This window comes from Oenanthe melanoleuca, chromosome 8 (genome assembly GCF_029582105.1).
Source record: "Oenanthe melanoleuca isolate GR-GAL-2019-014 chromosome 8, OMel1.0, whole genome shotgun sequence".
NCBI lineage: Eukaryota > Metazoa > Chordata > Aves > Passeriformes > Muscicapidae > Oenanthe > Oenanthe melanoleuca.
Window position 1 is genome coordinate 22,857,245 of NC_079342.1, and position 17,705 is coordinate 22,874,949.

At 41.4% G+C, this 17,705-nt stretch overlaps 1 protein-coding gene across 2 annotated transcripts in view; it reads left to right on the plus strand.

Moving 5' to 3' along the window:
• Positions 1–17,705, plus strand: part of C8H1orf21 (chromosome 8 C1orf21 homolog) — a 93,152-nt gene that overhangs the window by 42,719 nt on the left and 32,728 nt on the right. For both annotated transcript variants that reach the window (XM_056497895.1, XM_056497896.1), the window contains exon 3: positions 13,594–13,688. In XM_056497895.1, the coding sequence (XP_056353870.1) occupies positions 13,594–13,688 (95 nt within the window). The remainder of the gene's footprint in view (positions 1–13,593; positions 13,689–17,705) is intronic.

Below are 17,705 nucleotides of genomic sequence, written 5' to 3' on the forward strand. Positions count from 1 at the left end.
CCCAAACTGTGGAAGTCATGCTGCATTTTGCTGTAATATATATTTAAATAATTGAGTTAGCAGGCCAATCAAAGGAGATGTTCTAGAGAAGATTGAATATAATATGATTATTATGTCTGTTGGTCTCTAATGACTTTAAAATCCCTCTAATAAGGATAGTCATAATAAATCTTCATTTATTCATCATTCCACTTCAAAGCTGATTTCCAGAGCAATACATAAGAAGTATAATATGTAAATACTAATGAAGAAGAAAATGCCATGATAAAGCCTTGAGCATTGTTGATTTCATCATATGTTTTAATAATATAATATCTCTTGTAGATTAATTTTATTTGTGCCTTTATAAAAAATTATGGGATGTTCATTTGGGGAGGAGGTTATTGAAGTAATTCTCTGTAAGAATGTAAGTGGTAATGTGATTTGGGAAAAAAATATTCTAGAATCTGTTCATTAATCTGAGAAGCTTAATCCAGATGTTTCCATGGAGCTTCTGGGTGCTTTGCAAGAGGGGGAGCAAACATGTCAGGTAGGAATTTTCTGGCAAAATGGGAATATCATGGTGGGATTTCTGTTATTAGGAGCAGCTACAATTGCTAAACCTGTCTGAGTAAAGCTGAATGCAAAGCAGAATAGTTTATAAACCAGTTTATCTCAGAACAGCTGGGAGAAGGAAAGGAAATCTGCAGCAGTAAAGTATTGTAGTGAGGTTGAAAAATTGATAAATGCAGAAGGGCAGGCTGGGTGGGGCTTGGAGCAAGCTGGGCTGGTGGGAGGTGTGGGACTGGATGGGCTGTGAGGTCCCTCCCAACCCAAACCATTCTGGGATTCTGTGATAATACCTGATTGCTTCACAAACTCTAGGGCAGTTTTCTTTCTCACATTGATTTCTTCCTTCCTGTGTGTTTTATGGGATTGTCTCCCTTATGTTCATCCCTGTTTTGTGACAGGTGTTTCCTTCCTTGTCTCTGTCAAAGACAGCAGAACCCTGACTTAGTTTGAAGTAAATGCCACATTGCTAAAATAATTGAAACCTTTAAAATATGTCTACTCTATGCAGAAGGAGAATAACAAGGAAGAATTTGGACTATGATTTACCATTCCTAAATATTCACTGTCATCTCCAAAAATAGTGTGTCCAAACCTTTGTAGAGATTAGTTTGCTTTGAAGGCTCTTTCCTTAACAGGCCAGAAGTCAGACTGAAAACTTCACTCTTGGTATATTTCTCAGGATAATTCAAAAGATCTCTAGGCCTGGCAAGACTGTTCAGATGTCCTTAGTTAATATGAGGTAACTTCTGAACCCATCTTGTTCTGGCATGCAGAATTCTGGAGGTCATTTGGCCATTTCAAGTGGGGAAGTTTTCAGTTAAAATTTTCAGTCAGAAAAATATCTGAGAAGTGTTTCCAGTGAATAACACCTTACTGTTGTTACACCATTATAACCCCTCTCCCTTCCCCTCAATTGTCAAGGGGAAAAAAAAGCTAAAATGGAAAATGAGAATTTCTTTGTTCTGGAAGTCAGTGTGGCTGTCCTCAGTGAACTGAAGCTGTTGGAATGCTGTAGCTTAGGCAGTGGAGCTTGTATCCTGTCAAGCGTGGGTGTGTGCTGGGATCAGGTCCCACTGCACCCAAACACAGTTCCTTGGCCTGGCATGGAACTGAGTGACCTGTAGGCACCCACTCTCTGAAAACTCAGTCTAAAACCAGAAATCTCAGTGAGTTTCAAAGGAGGAGATATTCATTGCTTAAATTCAAACTCTGGCTGGGCTCCTGAAAGGGAGGGTTTCATGTTGTTCATGGTTTCAGCAGCTCATGTTGTAAGGTAGGTCTTGTTCCAGTGCTTGAAAGCTTAAGAAAAGCAGATGAGTGAGGGAGTGCATTGCAGCAGAGGGTTGAGGAGCATCTTCCAGAACTGTACTGCACTCTGTGTTTTTGAACTGCCAGAGGGCAGGTTTACATTGGGGTTTGTGAAGAAATTCATCCCCCTGAGTTTGGTGAGTCCCTGGCACAGGGTGCCCAGAGAAGCTGTGGCTGCCCCTGGATCCCTGGCAGTGTCCAAGGTCAGGTTGGACAGGGCTGGGAGCAACATGGGATAGGGGAAGGTGTCCCTGCCCATGGCAGGGGTGGCACTGGATGGGCTTTAAGGTCCTTTCCAACCCAAACCATTCTGGGATTCTCTTTCCTTGCCTTATTTAGCAATTTGTTGATAGCCTGCTTCTTATCTAAGTAAACAGGGGGCAGTCCTAAACAAGTGTTTCAGGAAGTGAGGGAAACTAATAGAACCAAACCCTACCTACCCTGGTTATATTCATGTGGGAAATGTAATAAGATTGCTTGTGTTATCTGGGTTTATGGTGTATTTGTGTAACTCAGAGAACACCCTTGGTAAGTCAATAATTTACTATTTTTATTACCATAAGGAAGCAGTAGAGTTTAAAGAAAATCAAAACAAAACCAAACCATGCCCTCAGGTCTTGTCTAGTTATGTGTTCATGATCAATATGTCCAAAGAAAGTGTTTTCCAGATGAATTAAAACTCTATATTCACCTTTTGTGCATAGAAGTGGCTCATCTTTATAGCTCTTGGAAGAGGCTGCTCTGGACTATGGGTTGGCTCTGAGTAGTAACAAAACCAGCTCTTCCTCCCTCTCCAGCAAGGAAATATAGATATGTAGATATATAAAAAATACAGAAAGAGCAGTCCCAGGCATGGCAATGAACCAGCTCCAGGGATGCAGTGAGGAGCACCAGGAGACAAGGCTGGAGCCAGGGAGAGCAGAGAAGATACCCAGAACACGAGGCTGAGGTCCCAGGAGATGGGACCAGAGGCAGATCTGCTCTGGGCCAAGTCTCAGCAGAAACAGAGCTCCTGCATCCGTGGGCAGGAGGTGCAGGTGGGGTCTCAAGGTGATGGTTGTGGCCTCTTAGTGCACTCTGGACTCTGACAGCAGCTGTCCATTAATTGTGGTCTGTATGTGATGGTGGTGATTGAAATAGTTCTCCCTGCTCCTACTCTTTTCCCCATTTTTTCCCCCCTGGAAGTGCAGAAACACTGATCCTTTGGGGTGGCATCCAGGTCTGTGGAAAGCCTCCAAGGGGGTCCCTTGCCTCTTTTGGCAAGGTTGTTTTCAGTGTCTATATTCACTGATCCAGCAGTGAAGAAAACCAGTTCAGAAGTGATGGCAGAGTAGCTTTTTAGCTACCTGGGTGCTGGAAAATTACTTAGTTGTAAATGGTCCAGGCAGTAGAGTGTTTGAAGATATTTTTTAGTGCCTATTTGAAAAAAATAATCAGACCCAAAAAGAGATGTCTTTCCTGAATGGATTGAAGATCTTTGCCATGGAAAGGTTGCTGAGATTTTCCTACCTGAAAGAGAGTTGGACTTAGGACAGGTGTCCATAAATTAATTAAACAGCCCTCACACTTTATAGTGACCTTCTTTTGGACTGTTTTTACAACCCCTTGTCGTGGTATTAGATGAGGAAATTATTCTGCAAAGTCATTTTCCTTATTGGAAAGGAGCTGTTTTTATTCAGATTTTTGCAGTTCTGGGTTTGGAATGATACACACACAGCTGGACTTGGCACTTGGAGTGGGGATTTACAGTACAGAGACAGGAGGGGAGCCAAGGTGGAGGAACAGTTGCTATCCCTGGTTTAGGAGCAGAAATTAATGACAGGCAGGTCATCCCTTCCTTGCTTCTTATTTTCATGTGAGCTTTCCCCTTCTGCAAGCTCTGTGTTGTCATCAGAGCACCCAGAGAGCTCCAGGGGACCCCAAATCTCTGCAGCCTCTGGAATGTGACAGAACATGATGTTTCCTCCCAGCCCAGCCCATCCAGATGCAGTGCATTTCACAGTGGCATTAGTGGGCTATAAATAGGGCCATACATCCTCCTTGGGCACTGGCTAGAGAGGAGCCAGGATGTGTTTTCTGGCAGCCTTGGTGCTAAAGGAAATCCGTTTGTTTTATGGCACAGGCGCACTCGCTCTTTCACTTAATCTTCCAAAGACAATCTCTGCCCTTCACTGCCTCACTGTAGGTGCAAATGAGGAAAATCATGGTCAAAATGCCATATACTTTCATTTATTGCAGTGTTCCTTTAGCCTTTTTTTCAAGTGTTTTATTACTGGGCCAGAAATTTGGAGAAATAAGAAACCAAGAAAAAACCCCAAAGCCTGAAATTTGGCTGGAAAAGACTCACTCTGGGGAATAATTCCCAATTCCCCAGGTAAGCCTTGTGTAGCTGCATGGGTGTGTATTCATTTCAGCAACACAAGGCTGAAGTTTTTATGGCTGTAATTTTATAGTAGGAAATATCTACTGTTAGAAATAGCTGTTAAATACAAAGAAATAGAAATAGCTGTTAAAGAAAAGGTACCTGACCAATAAGTATTTGTGTGTCTTTGGCATACACAGCCAAAGGTGCCTTTATAGGGCAGAGGAAGTAAACACAGAATGCATTTTTCCAGTAGGTAATTCTCTAAAGCACAGTGCCATAGTGGGTATTTTTAATAATTATCACAACCAAGTGGTCTCATGTTCTCCTTGGTCTGAGACCCAAGACTGGCAGTGCTCTGTCTGGAGCTAGCACCAGAAAAAAATGGGAAAAAAAAGAAAATTTTAAGACTTCTGCCTTGTGTGCTTGTGAAAAACAAAGCCTGGCTTGTGCTGAGTGGGTGTCATTCTGCCCTGCCATGCACTTTTTCTCCTTACCTGTGTGAGTGGGGGCTCTCACAGAAAGGATCAGGTTTAGGGTGCATTTAAATTCTGTCTTTCCTAAATGGAGGAACTGGGTGCATCTTGAGATCTTCTTAGGGTAAAAGTACATGTCTAATACAAGTGCTCTAAGCACATATTTATTGATATATTTTTTAGCTATTACTAAACTCTTACTGTTTTCAGACATGGGTATTTTGCTTTCTTTTAAAAAATGTTGCCCAAAGGGAAGGGAGGAAGGCATGCAAAATCTGTAACCAGAGTAAAATATTAATCTTTCCACTGGGTTACTTTTGGAGCTGCTAGATGGTCTGTAAATAAAATAATGTTATTAACTTCTGTATCTTTTGCATCTGGAAATGTCTGCTGTATTTTATAAATCAAGTTTTTGCTAGATCTCCCTTCTTGGTTTAAAGAAATACTGCCAGTGAGGAGATGTTTCTGGTTCTGGGTATTTATTCAGTCCCTTCTGTACTGGAATTAATAAGAATGAAATAGCTGCTGATTTACAAACACTCTTTGAGGTCCATGAGCAGGGAAAATTTGATAGCACAATATTAATAGAAAAAAGTTACTATGCCAGAAAGGGTATGAAAATCCATTTCAAGTCATATGTTGCATGGCAACAATCTCATTTAATAGCTGACTGATTGAGAATGGCATTGCTTGTTAAGGAAAGAGGAATTGGCTTTTTTATTGACAAGGAAACTGAAGGCACCTCATCCTGTGTTTGCAATAATAGGATGTGTGCAATTTCAAGGGTGTGGAGTGGTAATGGATTCTTTTCCAGGGAGCACTTGGGGTGGCTCTGTTCAGGAGTGGTTTTGGGTGGATGGGTACCCTAGAGGGGCTGTGAGAGGCAGGGATGCTCACAGAAATGGCCAGTTGGGTTTTTTCCTTGAATTGAATAATCCCTGACAGGTTCTGTGCCAAAGTGAGGAATAAAAGTGAGGAACACAGACAGATGGGGGCAGGGGGAGGTTCAGCAGACACTGGGAGTTTCATTAATGACACTGAAAAACCTGAAAAATTAAATATGTTGTGCTTGGTGGGGCTTTTTTTAATTTTCTGAGGGAGGATTTCAAACCAGAGCAGTGAAGTGGAGTTGAAGGAGCCTTTCCAAGCTGGCTGTGTTGTGTTCAAGGCAGCCTGGATCCAGACACCCACCTGGAGGCTTCATATGAACAGTCATATTTTCAAGGCACATACCCTTTGTTTTCCTCCTGTCCATTGCTTTAATTAATCTCTCTGCTGCTTGTTTCCTCTCCTGCTTTCATTTCTCAATTTCATCTTTTTACTGGGCTAGATAATTGCATTTGCTGGGTATCCTTCCTGCCAAGCTCTGTGGCTGTAATCTCCCCCACCTGAGAAATGGTTTCCTTTGAACAACCTGGAGTCTGCCTCAAAGTTATGTGTTAATTAAATGAAAACAAAAAGGTAAAAAAAAGTGTCTGTGTGTATATATATATATATATATATATATATTTATATATGTATATATGAATTATACAGTTTCAGCAAGCAGAAATTTGGGTAGCTAAAAGATAGTTACGAGTGCACACCACCAGCACTGTTCTTTGGCTTTGTAATTACAGAGGAGTGCACAAAAGTCTTTAATTATATGATCACATGGCAGGTTTTTTCAATACCATCTCACATATGGTGTTTCCTCAGATCTTGAACACAAAGACAGCGTGAGCAAGACAGAAATAGTGTTTAGCATTAACTGGATTTGGGATGTTGAGGTTGTGTTTTAAAATATTTCCTGAGATAATGAAATGGTCTCTGAGGCTGTGGTTCCTCTGACCTACCTACAACCAAGGTAGACCTGGCAGGTACAGAGCAATGAGCTTCTGCTCCTGGTGTAAGTTCAGTTAAAACAATCTTTAATTCATAATGTGATAGAAAATTGTATGTACAACTCCAGTTTTCACAGGGCTTGCACTATATGACAGCTCAAGTAACCCTGGGGAACTTTTTGACCAAGAAGAAACCAAGTAGTGGAAGGAACCAAGAAGAAAAAACAAGTAGAGGGAACTAAGAAGAAACCAAGTGAATGGTTTGGGCCTGCAGGAGGGAGGTTTGACAGGGTAGAAGGGAAGTTGCTAAATTTTTTCAGGTAGGCATCACCCTTGAGGGAGTTAATGTTTCATGGAGCCCTGGATATGCCATAGGGCTGCTGGATAGCTTGGAGAAGAGTGTCACTGAATGTCCTTCCAGTTGTGCAGGAATCCTCCATTTGGGGACTGGCTTTTGTTACTCGGAATGTCTCAATCCCTTTTTTCCCTCCAAAAAGCCAAACCCAGTGGTCACACCTGCCTTGTGCAGAAACAGTTGTTGGCATTCCTTGGGTACATGTAGGAAGAAGTAAAAGTGTTTGGGAGTTGTCTTTGCAGATGTGCTGTGATCTGTGTGATGTGTTGGTTTTTCAAGAGCTGTTCCATCAGAGAATTTTGATTTTGTTGGCAGAATTGGTGTGTTGTTCATGCACCTGTTTTCTGTTCAGTATCTGGTGGTGTCCACTGCCTTGACTCCCAGCAGTGGCTGTGTTTTTAGATTGGATTAGGGTAAGGTAAATTAATTTGGGAAATCTGAATGAGCTTTTTCAGATAATCCTTTGAGAAAAATGGGTTGGCTTATTTCCTAAGCTATTTTTATTATTCTGTTCGTGTTAGTAAAACCATGATCACTTGGATCACAAATTGCCTGTGAATTGATTTCTTTGAGGGTTGGTCACAGAGGAAGACAACAGGCTGCTCACCCAATACTGGATGACCTCCAGTGAAATTTCACTCCCAGCCCACATCCAAGTGGATCAGAAGCCCACCCCCACAGCTGAGCAGATTCTTTAACCCTGTAGAATCGAATGAACCATAGAGCTGCTGCTTTCTGTAGTGCTTGAAGCTGGACCTAAGAAAATAACTTAGATATCCTTCATTTTTAAATATTTAATTCAAGAAATATTCACTTGCAGGATTTTTGCAACTACTTTCTCTGACTGTTGACGTTTTTGGGGATTTTTTGGGGTATCCAGGCAGTTGGTACCCACATACATAACAGAGATGGAAAAACCTAAGCAGCTCATCCCACCCTTCCAGTCCTCCAGAGCAGCTGGACATGAACCAATGGCACTCAGGTGCTGGGAACTGCAGCCACCCAAACAATCCCATTCTGCTCCTTGACTGGCCTGGTGCTCTGTGGTTTTGTTTTTTCCCCTGATGTGCAGCCTGGCTCTTTGAGGATTTTTAAGTTCCCTTCCCACCCAAACCATTCTGGGGTGTTTGGCATGTTCTGTGCTCAGCATCTGAGTGACTCACCTGCTGTTCTATGTTTCAGTTAAATTGCATTGAAATCTCTTAGTTCTTAACAAATATTTTTAGAAAAAGCAGTTCAGCCCTTCATCTAAATATAGATGTGAGCTTTCAAGCCTTTGGGAGAGGGGAGCACGTGGAGCTTTGATCCGTGGCATTCACAGCAGTAGGAGCACTTTGTGCACCTGGCAGAACCAAGTGCAGTGCAGAGGAATTTGTTAGACAGAAAGCTGCTGTTTTACAGAACAGACCTGTGGTTCAGTGTGGATGGAGGATAAAGCTTGGCATGTCGTGTGATAGAAAGGCAAGAGAAACTGCAGAGAAATAACGTGGCACAGGAAAAGGAAGGTTTGTTTAGAAACTTCCCTCTTGGTGATGTGACTAAAGTACCACTCACCTCCTGCCTGATACTTGATATCTTGCTAAAAATAGAGAAGAGGCTCACCCATGGTCCCTCTTGATGACAGTGGAACCAAATCTGTTCATCCTTAAATGTCTGAAATGGGAATGCAGTGTAAATCAGCATTCTGTTTATTTACTTATTTAAAGGCTTGCTGTTTAACCAAATATTTCTCTGCAAGTCACAGTGACTCTAGATATATTTGACAAAGTTATGCTTTTCTCTGGTGCTGTTCTTTGCTTTAGACTGAGCTAGAATTAGTGCATTGCCCATGTTCCTGTGCTGAAGGCACTCACAGCCATGTCTGGAAGTGCTGAAGACATTTCCTCATGGGAACCACCAGTTTTGCACCCCCACCCAGTAATTGTTTCAATGTTCTAAGTTGATATGCTCATTTATCACTGAAATTGTTATTAATGAGTGCTGGTTTTCTTTGTCACATTGCCATGGCAACCGGGTGACATGTTTGAGTGGAATTATCTGTTTCCAGATGGAGATCTTCATTCATAAGATTTGCCTGCTGAGAATTTTTGCAGCATATTCAACTTCAAAATTCTTCCTCCCTGTGCCTTTCCACAGTTTGGAGCTAGAAGCATTCCTGCTTTCTGGTTTCTATCCTGTGATTTTGTGGTGGGTGTTATGCTTGCAATATTTCTGTCTTTTGTGGTTCATTTATGTTGTTTTTCTTTCCATTTAATTGAGTTGCTTTTCTTCAACTCAGGATTTGCTGTGACAGTCCTGTAAAGCCATTCCTCCCCCATATGAGTTACTGGAAATTTTTTATGTAATACACCAAACAATAGAAGATGGGACTTGATTTTGTTTTTATTCCTGAAAGGAGCATAAGAATGTATTTCTCCTTACATATGATATATCACATTCTGAGTGATAGTGTCCTAATTCTTTGTATCATATTCACTACTTGATTTTTGGTTCTGTACAAGAAAGAAGCATGAAAATGTTTCACTTTTCTTTTTGATATAAAACTGTATTTAGGAAAAAGACCAAGGTAAATATGCATAGAATACAGATTTTCTTTATCCTGAACTTCTAACAGTTTAAAAGATTTTGTTGGCTGCTGGACTTAATGAGGTCCTACTGGATCTCAATCAACATTTCAGGATTTCTCTGGGTTTGTTTCTGATCACTCAGACCAAAATGCTGTGTTTACTTCAGTAGAAATCAGAAGATAAAACTTAAAAGATGGTATCTGTCATCCTTTACTTCTTCAATTCTAGGTCACTCTTACCTTCCTGAGCAAAAGCAGGTTAGCAGTTTTTTGCACATACCTATAGGAAAGGCATTAAGGGCCCATTCATCCAACCTGCTTTAATCTAATTTTCATATTTACCTAAAACTATTAATAACCATACACCTCATGATCTGCTTCAAGTTCTGTGTGTTGCATAAACATCCCTTTTGCACTTGCACTGCTTTCATCCTGCCAGTGACTTTAGAACAAGAGCAAGCTCAGAAATAGCTCAGAATCTGTAGTTTCTGAACACCTTACCTTATGTACAAGACAAATTTTATCTTCACCTAGTCAAAAAAGGTGTATATATCATTGTGTCCTCCCAGAAATAACATAATACAGTGCAAGACCCATCTTCTGCAAGTAATGATTTTATTTTAATTGTTATATTTAGTGTATTTGAAATAAAGGATGTCTTGCCTGTGAATAAGGTGTTACTTCTCTGTTACACCAGCAAGCAGTGTCCTCCCTAGCTATGGAATTCTGTATAATTACTTAGCTGTTCTTTTCCTTTGCAAAGTGGGATCACATCTATTTATACCTCCTTCCAGCAAGAGATTACTCAATACTAATAAATGTTACCAGTGTATTATATCAGTGCTCCTTGTTTTAAGGAAAGTATTTTGCCTGTGATAGGGAACTAGGAGAGCTTATGAGTAATGATGTTGCTTCAAACATAATGAATCTCTGATCTGCTCCATTTCTGTGTGTAGCTGATAAAGCTTGTTGATGGCTCAGTCATTAACCAGATGAAGTTGATCCCTGGCTTTCCACAGCCCAGTGCTGTATTTTCCTTTTGCTCTGCTGGTGGTGCTTGCTCAGAGCCCCTGGCATTGCTGGAGCTGGGAGCTGCTGGGCTGTTCATCACTCCTGGAGGCACTGGAGCCTGAGTGCCAGCCCCTCAACCCCTTCCCAGTGTCTCATCCCAGGAGATAACCTCCTGGCCTTTAAAGCAGATCCTCAGCTTTAGATTGTGTCACAGCTTTATTGCTTTTCCAGATACAAGCAGAGATTTCTTCTGCTCCAGCACATACCATCTGTTAGAGTCAGGACATTTGTATTAATTTTGTAGGACACTTCCCATTACTGGGCTGATTCTGCTAGCATCTGAAGGGGCTTCCTGATTTTTTTTTTTTTTATCTGTATCCACAGAATCACAGAATGGTTTGGATTGAAGGGGATCTTGAAGCTCATCCAGTGCTACTCCTGCCATGGGCAGGGACACCTTCCACTGTCCCAGGTTGCTCCCAGCCCTGTCCAGCCTGGCCTTGGACACTTCCAGGGATCCAGGGGCAGCCACAGCTTCTCTGGGCACCCTGTGCCAGGGCATCCCCACCCTCTTCCCAATATCCCATCTCTTTCTTCATAGCCTCTTTCTTCTCAATAACCCCTCTAACCCTGCCCTCTGGTAGTGGGAAGCCATTCTCCTAAGGAGAAGTTGGATTTCTCCAAAGTAAGACTTACTGTTTGCTGTGGTGCATTCAACTTATCAAAAAAAAAAAAAAAAAAAAAGTTATGAAAAAATGACAGATTTATTTTTGGAAACTTTCTTGCTACTGCATATCTTGGGCATAAATGATCCAGGTGTGTCTGCACTTCTGCAGTTGGTAAGATGGGGGGGAGAGTAACACCACCTGTGCCAGAGATAATGGAATATTTATTGTATCATCAGGAAAGTATTGAAGTTAACTAAGACTGGTGGAAATATCTCTGTAAATATCCTAAGAAATCTGTGCAAAGATTCAAACTGTGCAAACCAGTTCAGAGATAGTTAATGCATCTGGCAAATGATACAGCATTTGAAGATCTGTGCCCATGTCCATTGTGAATCTGAAATTTTTGATCTCTAGGAAGACTCTGTCCTATCCAGGTGTATGAAAATTTCACATTTCAGTCTGATTATCCTGGCTATCAGTCAGGGACTCTGGCTGCCCTGGTTGACTTGCTCCAAGAGATGATGTGTCCAAGGGAGCATCCCTCAGCTGCTGCCTGGACGTGGTTTTTGATCACAATTAATCTCTGGGATAAGCAGCAGGCACATTTCAGGGTTATTTTTGCCATGGAGCACCAGCCCCTCCATACCTTCCTCATGTTCCACGAGGCTGGGCTGAGCTTCCTCTCTCCTGCAGTGCTCATGGACTGGCTGTGGCTTGGGAAATGTCCTTTGTGCTGCTTTCTCTTGCTCATCTCTTTCCCCATTCACATCCTTGCATGCCTCTGTGGGAGTTTGATGCTTTTTCTGTGTGTGGGTTTTATTGCTAATCACAACAGAGAGCACTGAGGAAGAGAGGAAAATGTAAGTTAGATAATTGCAGTCAATCAACTACTTCCAATTCTCAGGTTTTATTGTGTTCAGCCCTTTTGGACTTATGAATTGTCACCTCCAGACTGACTGAATTACACTGGAAAAAAAGAAAACACCTCAGAGTTGTTCAGATTTACCAATCTGATAATATTGTCTTAAATTCTTCCACCTGATTTGAGGCTTTGCATCTGAGAAGCTTCTATTTGATGGATTCAGTTTATTTGAACTTTATAATAATGAAAATATATAGATGTAGAGTAGACCAAATGCAAAACCATGATGTATTTTTAAAAATAAGGCTTGTTTTAAAAGCAAGCCTTACTTTTCAAATCAAGGCTTATTTAACTTTTAGACTCTGTGGTTAACAGTTTCCTGAAAAAAAACTTTATCAAGATAGATTCTTTTTTTAACAATACAATAACACAGAAAATCTGTTTGCTTTGTTTTTGCCTTAGTATAAGTGAGAGAAATTGCTGGAAAACCCAAAGAAAAAGAGGAAAGTTTGTGCAGTGTCTTCTATTTTGCCATGGTTTTGCCCTTTATTCTGAGTGTACTGGGTCTCATTTCACTTTGTATTAATATTTTCCACTTTTGTGGGATGAAGTTTCTCTTCTGCATTGTTTATTCTGGCTGGAGGAGGGTTGGATGCACAACTCTGGGTGTTTTTCCCAATGGATTCACATGCTACAAAGATAACCAGAGCAAAAAGTGGCTGAGCAAGGGCAGTGTTGGCCCTGCAAGAACTGGATTCACAGGCTGCAGGAAGAATAATTTTTCCTGAAATCCCATCTTGCCCTACCAAGGAAAAAAATCCCTTGTTGAGCATTGGGTTTACTGTGGTACAGCACCTGGATGTTAGATAACATTTCCATACTGGCATTAGAGCTGGGAATTCTAGTATCTGAAGAGCTGATAAATACTAAGGACAAACCAAGAATCTTACATTTCTTACTTATTTTCAGGCTGAATTTCTGTCTGGGTAACATTTGTGTGCAAGAAAAATGTTGGTTGGTGGGGAAAGTGGGAAGAGGAAGATGGTCAGCATGGGGCCTTTTCTCCAGAAATCATTCTATGACTGGGCACTGTGTCAGCAGGAAAAACAACATTAAAAAAAAGGCAAAGTGGTTATGATTTGGGTTGGCTTTTTTCCAGCTTCTAGCCTACATTTTCAGTGGCCTCCATCAGCTTTGCTGTCCAAGGAACATCCATGAGCAGCCTTCCCTCGAGTCACCACTGTACATGGCTTGTTGGTCCACTGAGAATGAAAATCCAGGGAGGGTGCAGGAGCAAAGAACTTGTTCACATTGGACAGAAAACTAGGGATTTGGGAGAGAGTACACACCAAGCATCCCTGTTTCCTGGTGCCATGGCTATACTAGACCAGAGAGCTACTGAAATTCTTATTGAAGCTTCAGGCAGGAGAAACTCCCTTTGTATTAGTCACATGTAAGCCTTTGAAAAGATATACATGTAATTTTTAGTTGCTTTGCTTAACTAGGGTCTATTCTAGTCAGCTGTTTTGGTTTTAGTTTGGTTTTTATCCCAGCTGCTGAACTACACTGGTTCAAAAATTTTTTTTTCTTTTTTTTTTCTTGGTGCTCAGATGAGTATAGGATCAAACCAGTGGAAGAGGTCAAATACATGAAAAATGGGGGAGAAGATGATCAGAAAATAGCAGCCAGGAACCAAGAAAACTTGGTAAGGATTGAACTTATCACTTCTCTAATGAACTAACTGCTTTTGTGATGGAATATGCAGCACCCTCCAGCTCCGGCTTATGCGTGGCAAGAGGATTTTCTCCAAAATGTCACAACTCCCTGCAAAGCTCTCATGGAAGGTGCAAAACACGACTTTTTCCTGCTTGTCTTTCTGAATTAGGCTCTACTTTATCTTGGAATGAGTGCCTCCATGATTCTAAGTCACTCCCCTCCCTTGCAGATCCGAAAATACTCTTTATTTGGAAATGTGTGTGTCTGTGTTACAAACGAGCTGGGGTAAAACAGCCCTTCCCTGCCATTAAGAAAATGACCTACTTATGTAGATATTATTTGCTCTACACTTGCTGGTTTTCTGTATTTTAAAATTCCCAGAGAAGGCAGTTTGGAAGAGAAAAAAACCAATATATTCATAACACAGCTGTCACCAAAATCGTGTGTGTTTCTTCTGCCCTGATTTGAGCACTTTGCCAGCTCATAGTTCCACTTAAGGGAAGGCAATCACAGGTAAACTCTTCAAACTATTTGAAATAACTAAAATGCTGTTGAAGCAGCTTAAAAATCACAGTTGAGTCACTTCTGGCATTTCTGAGAAGTTGTTTCTTCTCTTCTAGAGCTGAAGGACCGTAGGTTTTGTTAGTGGCTGGCTGGGGCTTTGCCCAGTTGAAGTGTTTGAAGACATCCCACAATTCTTGTAGCTGGCTGCAAGTTTTCACATCTGGTTCCACTCCTTCAGTGCAGCTTTTCTTCACATAGAATGGTTGGGTTTTCCCCCCTCCATCTGAAGGTCCAGAGGGGAAACAGCAGCAGCAGCAGATTCCAGTGGAACCATGACCATTATCAGCAGCTGAGGATTTGCCTTTTACCATTATTGGGCAGCTGTAGAAAAAGCCACTGTTTGGGATTTTTTACTTTTTGTGAGGATGTGAGCTCCAGCAACCTGCCTACTTTATATTTCCACTCCTAGACACACATACTCAGCTACAGGTGCATTCCTGTAGCAAATGGAGTTTATTTTGCTGCCCTGTCCTGTGGCTGAGCAGCAGGCAATAAGATTTCTTCTTCAACCTCCAGATCAGCTATTTGCTACCTGCAATTTTTTGCATTGCTGATGCTCCAGTGGGTGGTGCAACTTCAGCTTGGAGCAGGATTTAGTTATTTGGAGGTTTTTAACAGATTGTTGGGGAGTTCCCTGCAGGGCCAGGAGTTGGAGTCAGTGATCCCTGTGAGTCCCTCCCAACTCTGGATATACTGTGATTCTACATTAGATTTTCAACTGGCCTTCAGCTGTAGTTAAATGGGAGTATTTTCAGGAGGTAGCATGTCACTGGGATGGCATTGAGGAAGAGCTCAGGAAAGCTCAGGTCTGCTGGAGTGACACACTTGCTGAAGGTCTATTCAAAATTAGCCCAAGCTATTTTGCACTTTTGTTGGTGTAGCTGTCTTGTAGCACCCCAGTGTTCACCTGATTAAATGTAGGAAGAGCACAGTGCTTCTTATTTTATTATTGGTGGGTCATGTTTGATGGAGCAGTGAGTTAGTTAGGAAATGTAACAATAAGGATTCTATGTCATATTTATCAGGAGAAAAAAAAAGTCAGTAACAGAAGTCCCCAGCCAGACAGGATGGATATGCTTTAAAACAAAAACTGTCTTGCCCACGAAAAAGGCTTTATTTTCCTTTTCCTCATCTTACTATAAGGAGATTACCTTGTCTGTAATATATGCAGCTTTTTAATCCTGGGAATTGTCAAGTCCTCATCACTTCTGGTTTTTTTAAAGGGGTTTCACTATTTGAGTTCTCCTTAGTAAACATGTTTTAGCTTACAGCTTAGAAGATGGGTTAAGCCACCCATCACTGAGGCTTTAATTTCCTTAACGAGTGAGGCGTTGGCAAGCACTGACATAATCCCATCTTCTCATCAGCCATTTCCAGGCAGCTGAAACTTTAGGAACCAGGAAAGGTGGTGGGAGAATGGCCTGGCCCTTTTCCCTCCTCTCTTGTTTCCTAATCCCACATTTCTTTATTGTCACAGGGTGCAAATTCACATCCCCTTCAGAAACAGAGCCCAGATGAGATGTGTAACCTCAGTGTCTGGGAGCTGCTCTGGGTGGGTTATCTTATCCCCTGATACTGCTGCTTGAATTATGTTATTCAGATACCATTGAATTTTTCAATCCCTTTATCATCTCTGTTACTTTTTAAAGGTATTTTGAAGTCTTGCTTAAAAAAAAAAAAGGTCTCAGCTCAAGTGAGATCTTTGCAATTTAGGCTCTTTGATGTGCTGCCATCTCTGCCTTTGGGGTGCAGTGTTTCTGAGTCAGGGGGAAAGGAGGTCAGCTGAGTAGATAAAGAGAATGGGAGGAGTGGCAGTCACCAGGGAAACTCATTTCACTCTGGGTGCTGAGGGCAGAGTCCCAGACTTTGGTTCTAGTTGAGGAAGAGCCAGAGAAGGGCTGCTACAAATCTATGGGAGAGATGAAGCTCTGTCAGTGAATTTCCATCATCTCAGCTCCAACCTGAGTCTTAAGCAGGGCTCAAAACTTGAGCAGGTCTGGCACAGTGAAGCAGAAATGCTCCTAAGACATTGCCAATGGGAATGGCTGTGCTGGGGCTGTCTGCCAGGGGAAACACAAGATGCTCCATGGGAAGACATTTTCTGGTGGAATTTGACAAGGAGGGAAAAAAACAAAATAAGAAAAGATAAACTAAGCTTGTTTTCCTTTGTTTCCATAGGCCTGATTCACTTCTTTAGTCAGATTGTTTCTCCAGTTCTCCACCTGCCACTGGGATCTCTCTGCTCCCAGTTTCAATCCATTTCCCCATCTTCCTGGGGGAGGGTTTTATGATAAACCTTCTCCAAAACAAAGGCAGTTTTGCCAGTGTTGCATTTGCCACTCAGCAGATCTGGATGGGGGCTTTTTTGGCCCTAAGTATTAGCCAGAGCTGATGGTGGCTGGTTACATGGATTTGTCACTTTGAAAGCTAAAATGCCAAAACTCAGGCAGTATTAATATTTTACAAGCAGGTATGACCAAAATAAATAACTCATTAATAAAAGCCTACTAACTTTTTCTTTGGAAAGGACTCTTTAGCTTTACCACCATGTGTTAAATATACAGAGTACAATTACATAACAGCCTTATTAATACTCATAATAGGGAAGGTTTAATTGTCCTCATTTCCATACTCTTGCAGCACTCCTGGCTTTCTATTGTAAAATTGCCAGAAAGGTAAAATGAGAAGGTGTGTGGTATTCCTGCAGCTTAGCATTGCTTTGGCAAACTTCAGGAGTTGGATCAATTTTCCTCTGAACTGGGCTGTCATAGTACAGATATCCCTGAAAATACCAAATCCCTAAAGCTCCATTTCTTTTCTGTTGGGTGGTTATCTTGATATTTATTGCAGTTCAGGTTCTGGATATTTTTATAACTTTTATTCATCCTTTTCTTGGCTGCACTGGCACAAAAGGCCACTTACTGGGATTTTTATGCTTTGTTATCCAAACCCCAAAACAATTAGATATAATCCTGCATTTCATCCTGCAGCTCTGTAGTGAAATTGCATGTTAGAGCTTGAGATGAATTCCTGCTGGAGCTGGGAGAAAATTGCCTCTCTGTTGCTCTTGCTACCTTTCATTCCACCTTTAATAACAATGTTTTGCTTTTTGTTTTACCCAATTTCCAGAAATTTCCACTCCACTTACCTGCAAATGTGATTTTTGTCTCTCTTGAGCTTCTCAGCCCAGCTGCTGTTCTCCATTTATCACCCAGCTTCACATTACTTGGAATTGCAAACCCTTGCCTCTGTGACTCTGTATTCAACACCAGCTATCATTTTCTGTAGTGATGTGTTTAAAGTAGACAGTAATATCTGATAGATGAAGTGTGTGAAATTAGAAGCCTGGCAGAAAATGCAGAATGGAACACCTTAATAACCATATAAAATGTAATATGTGAAAGGGAAGACCCCTATTTAAATATATGTATTATACACAAGA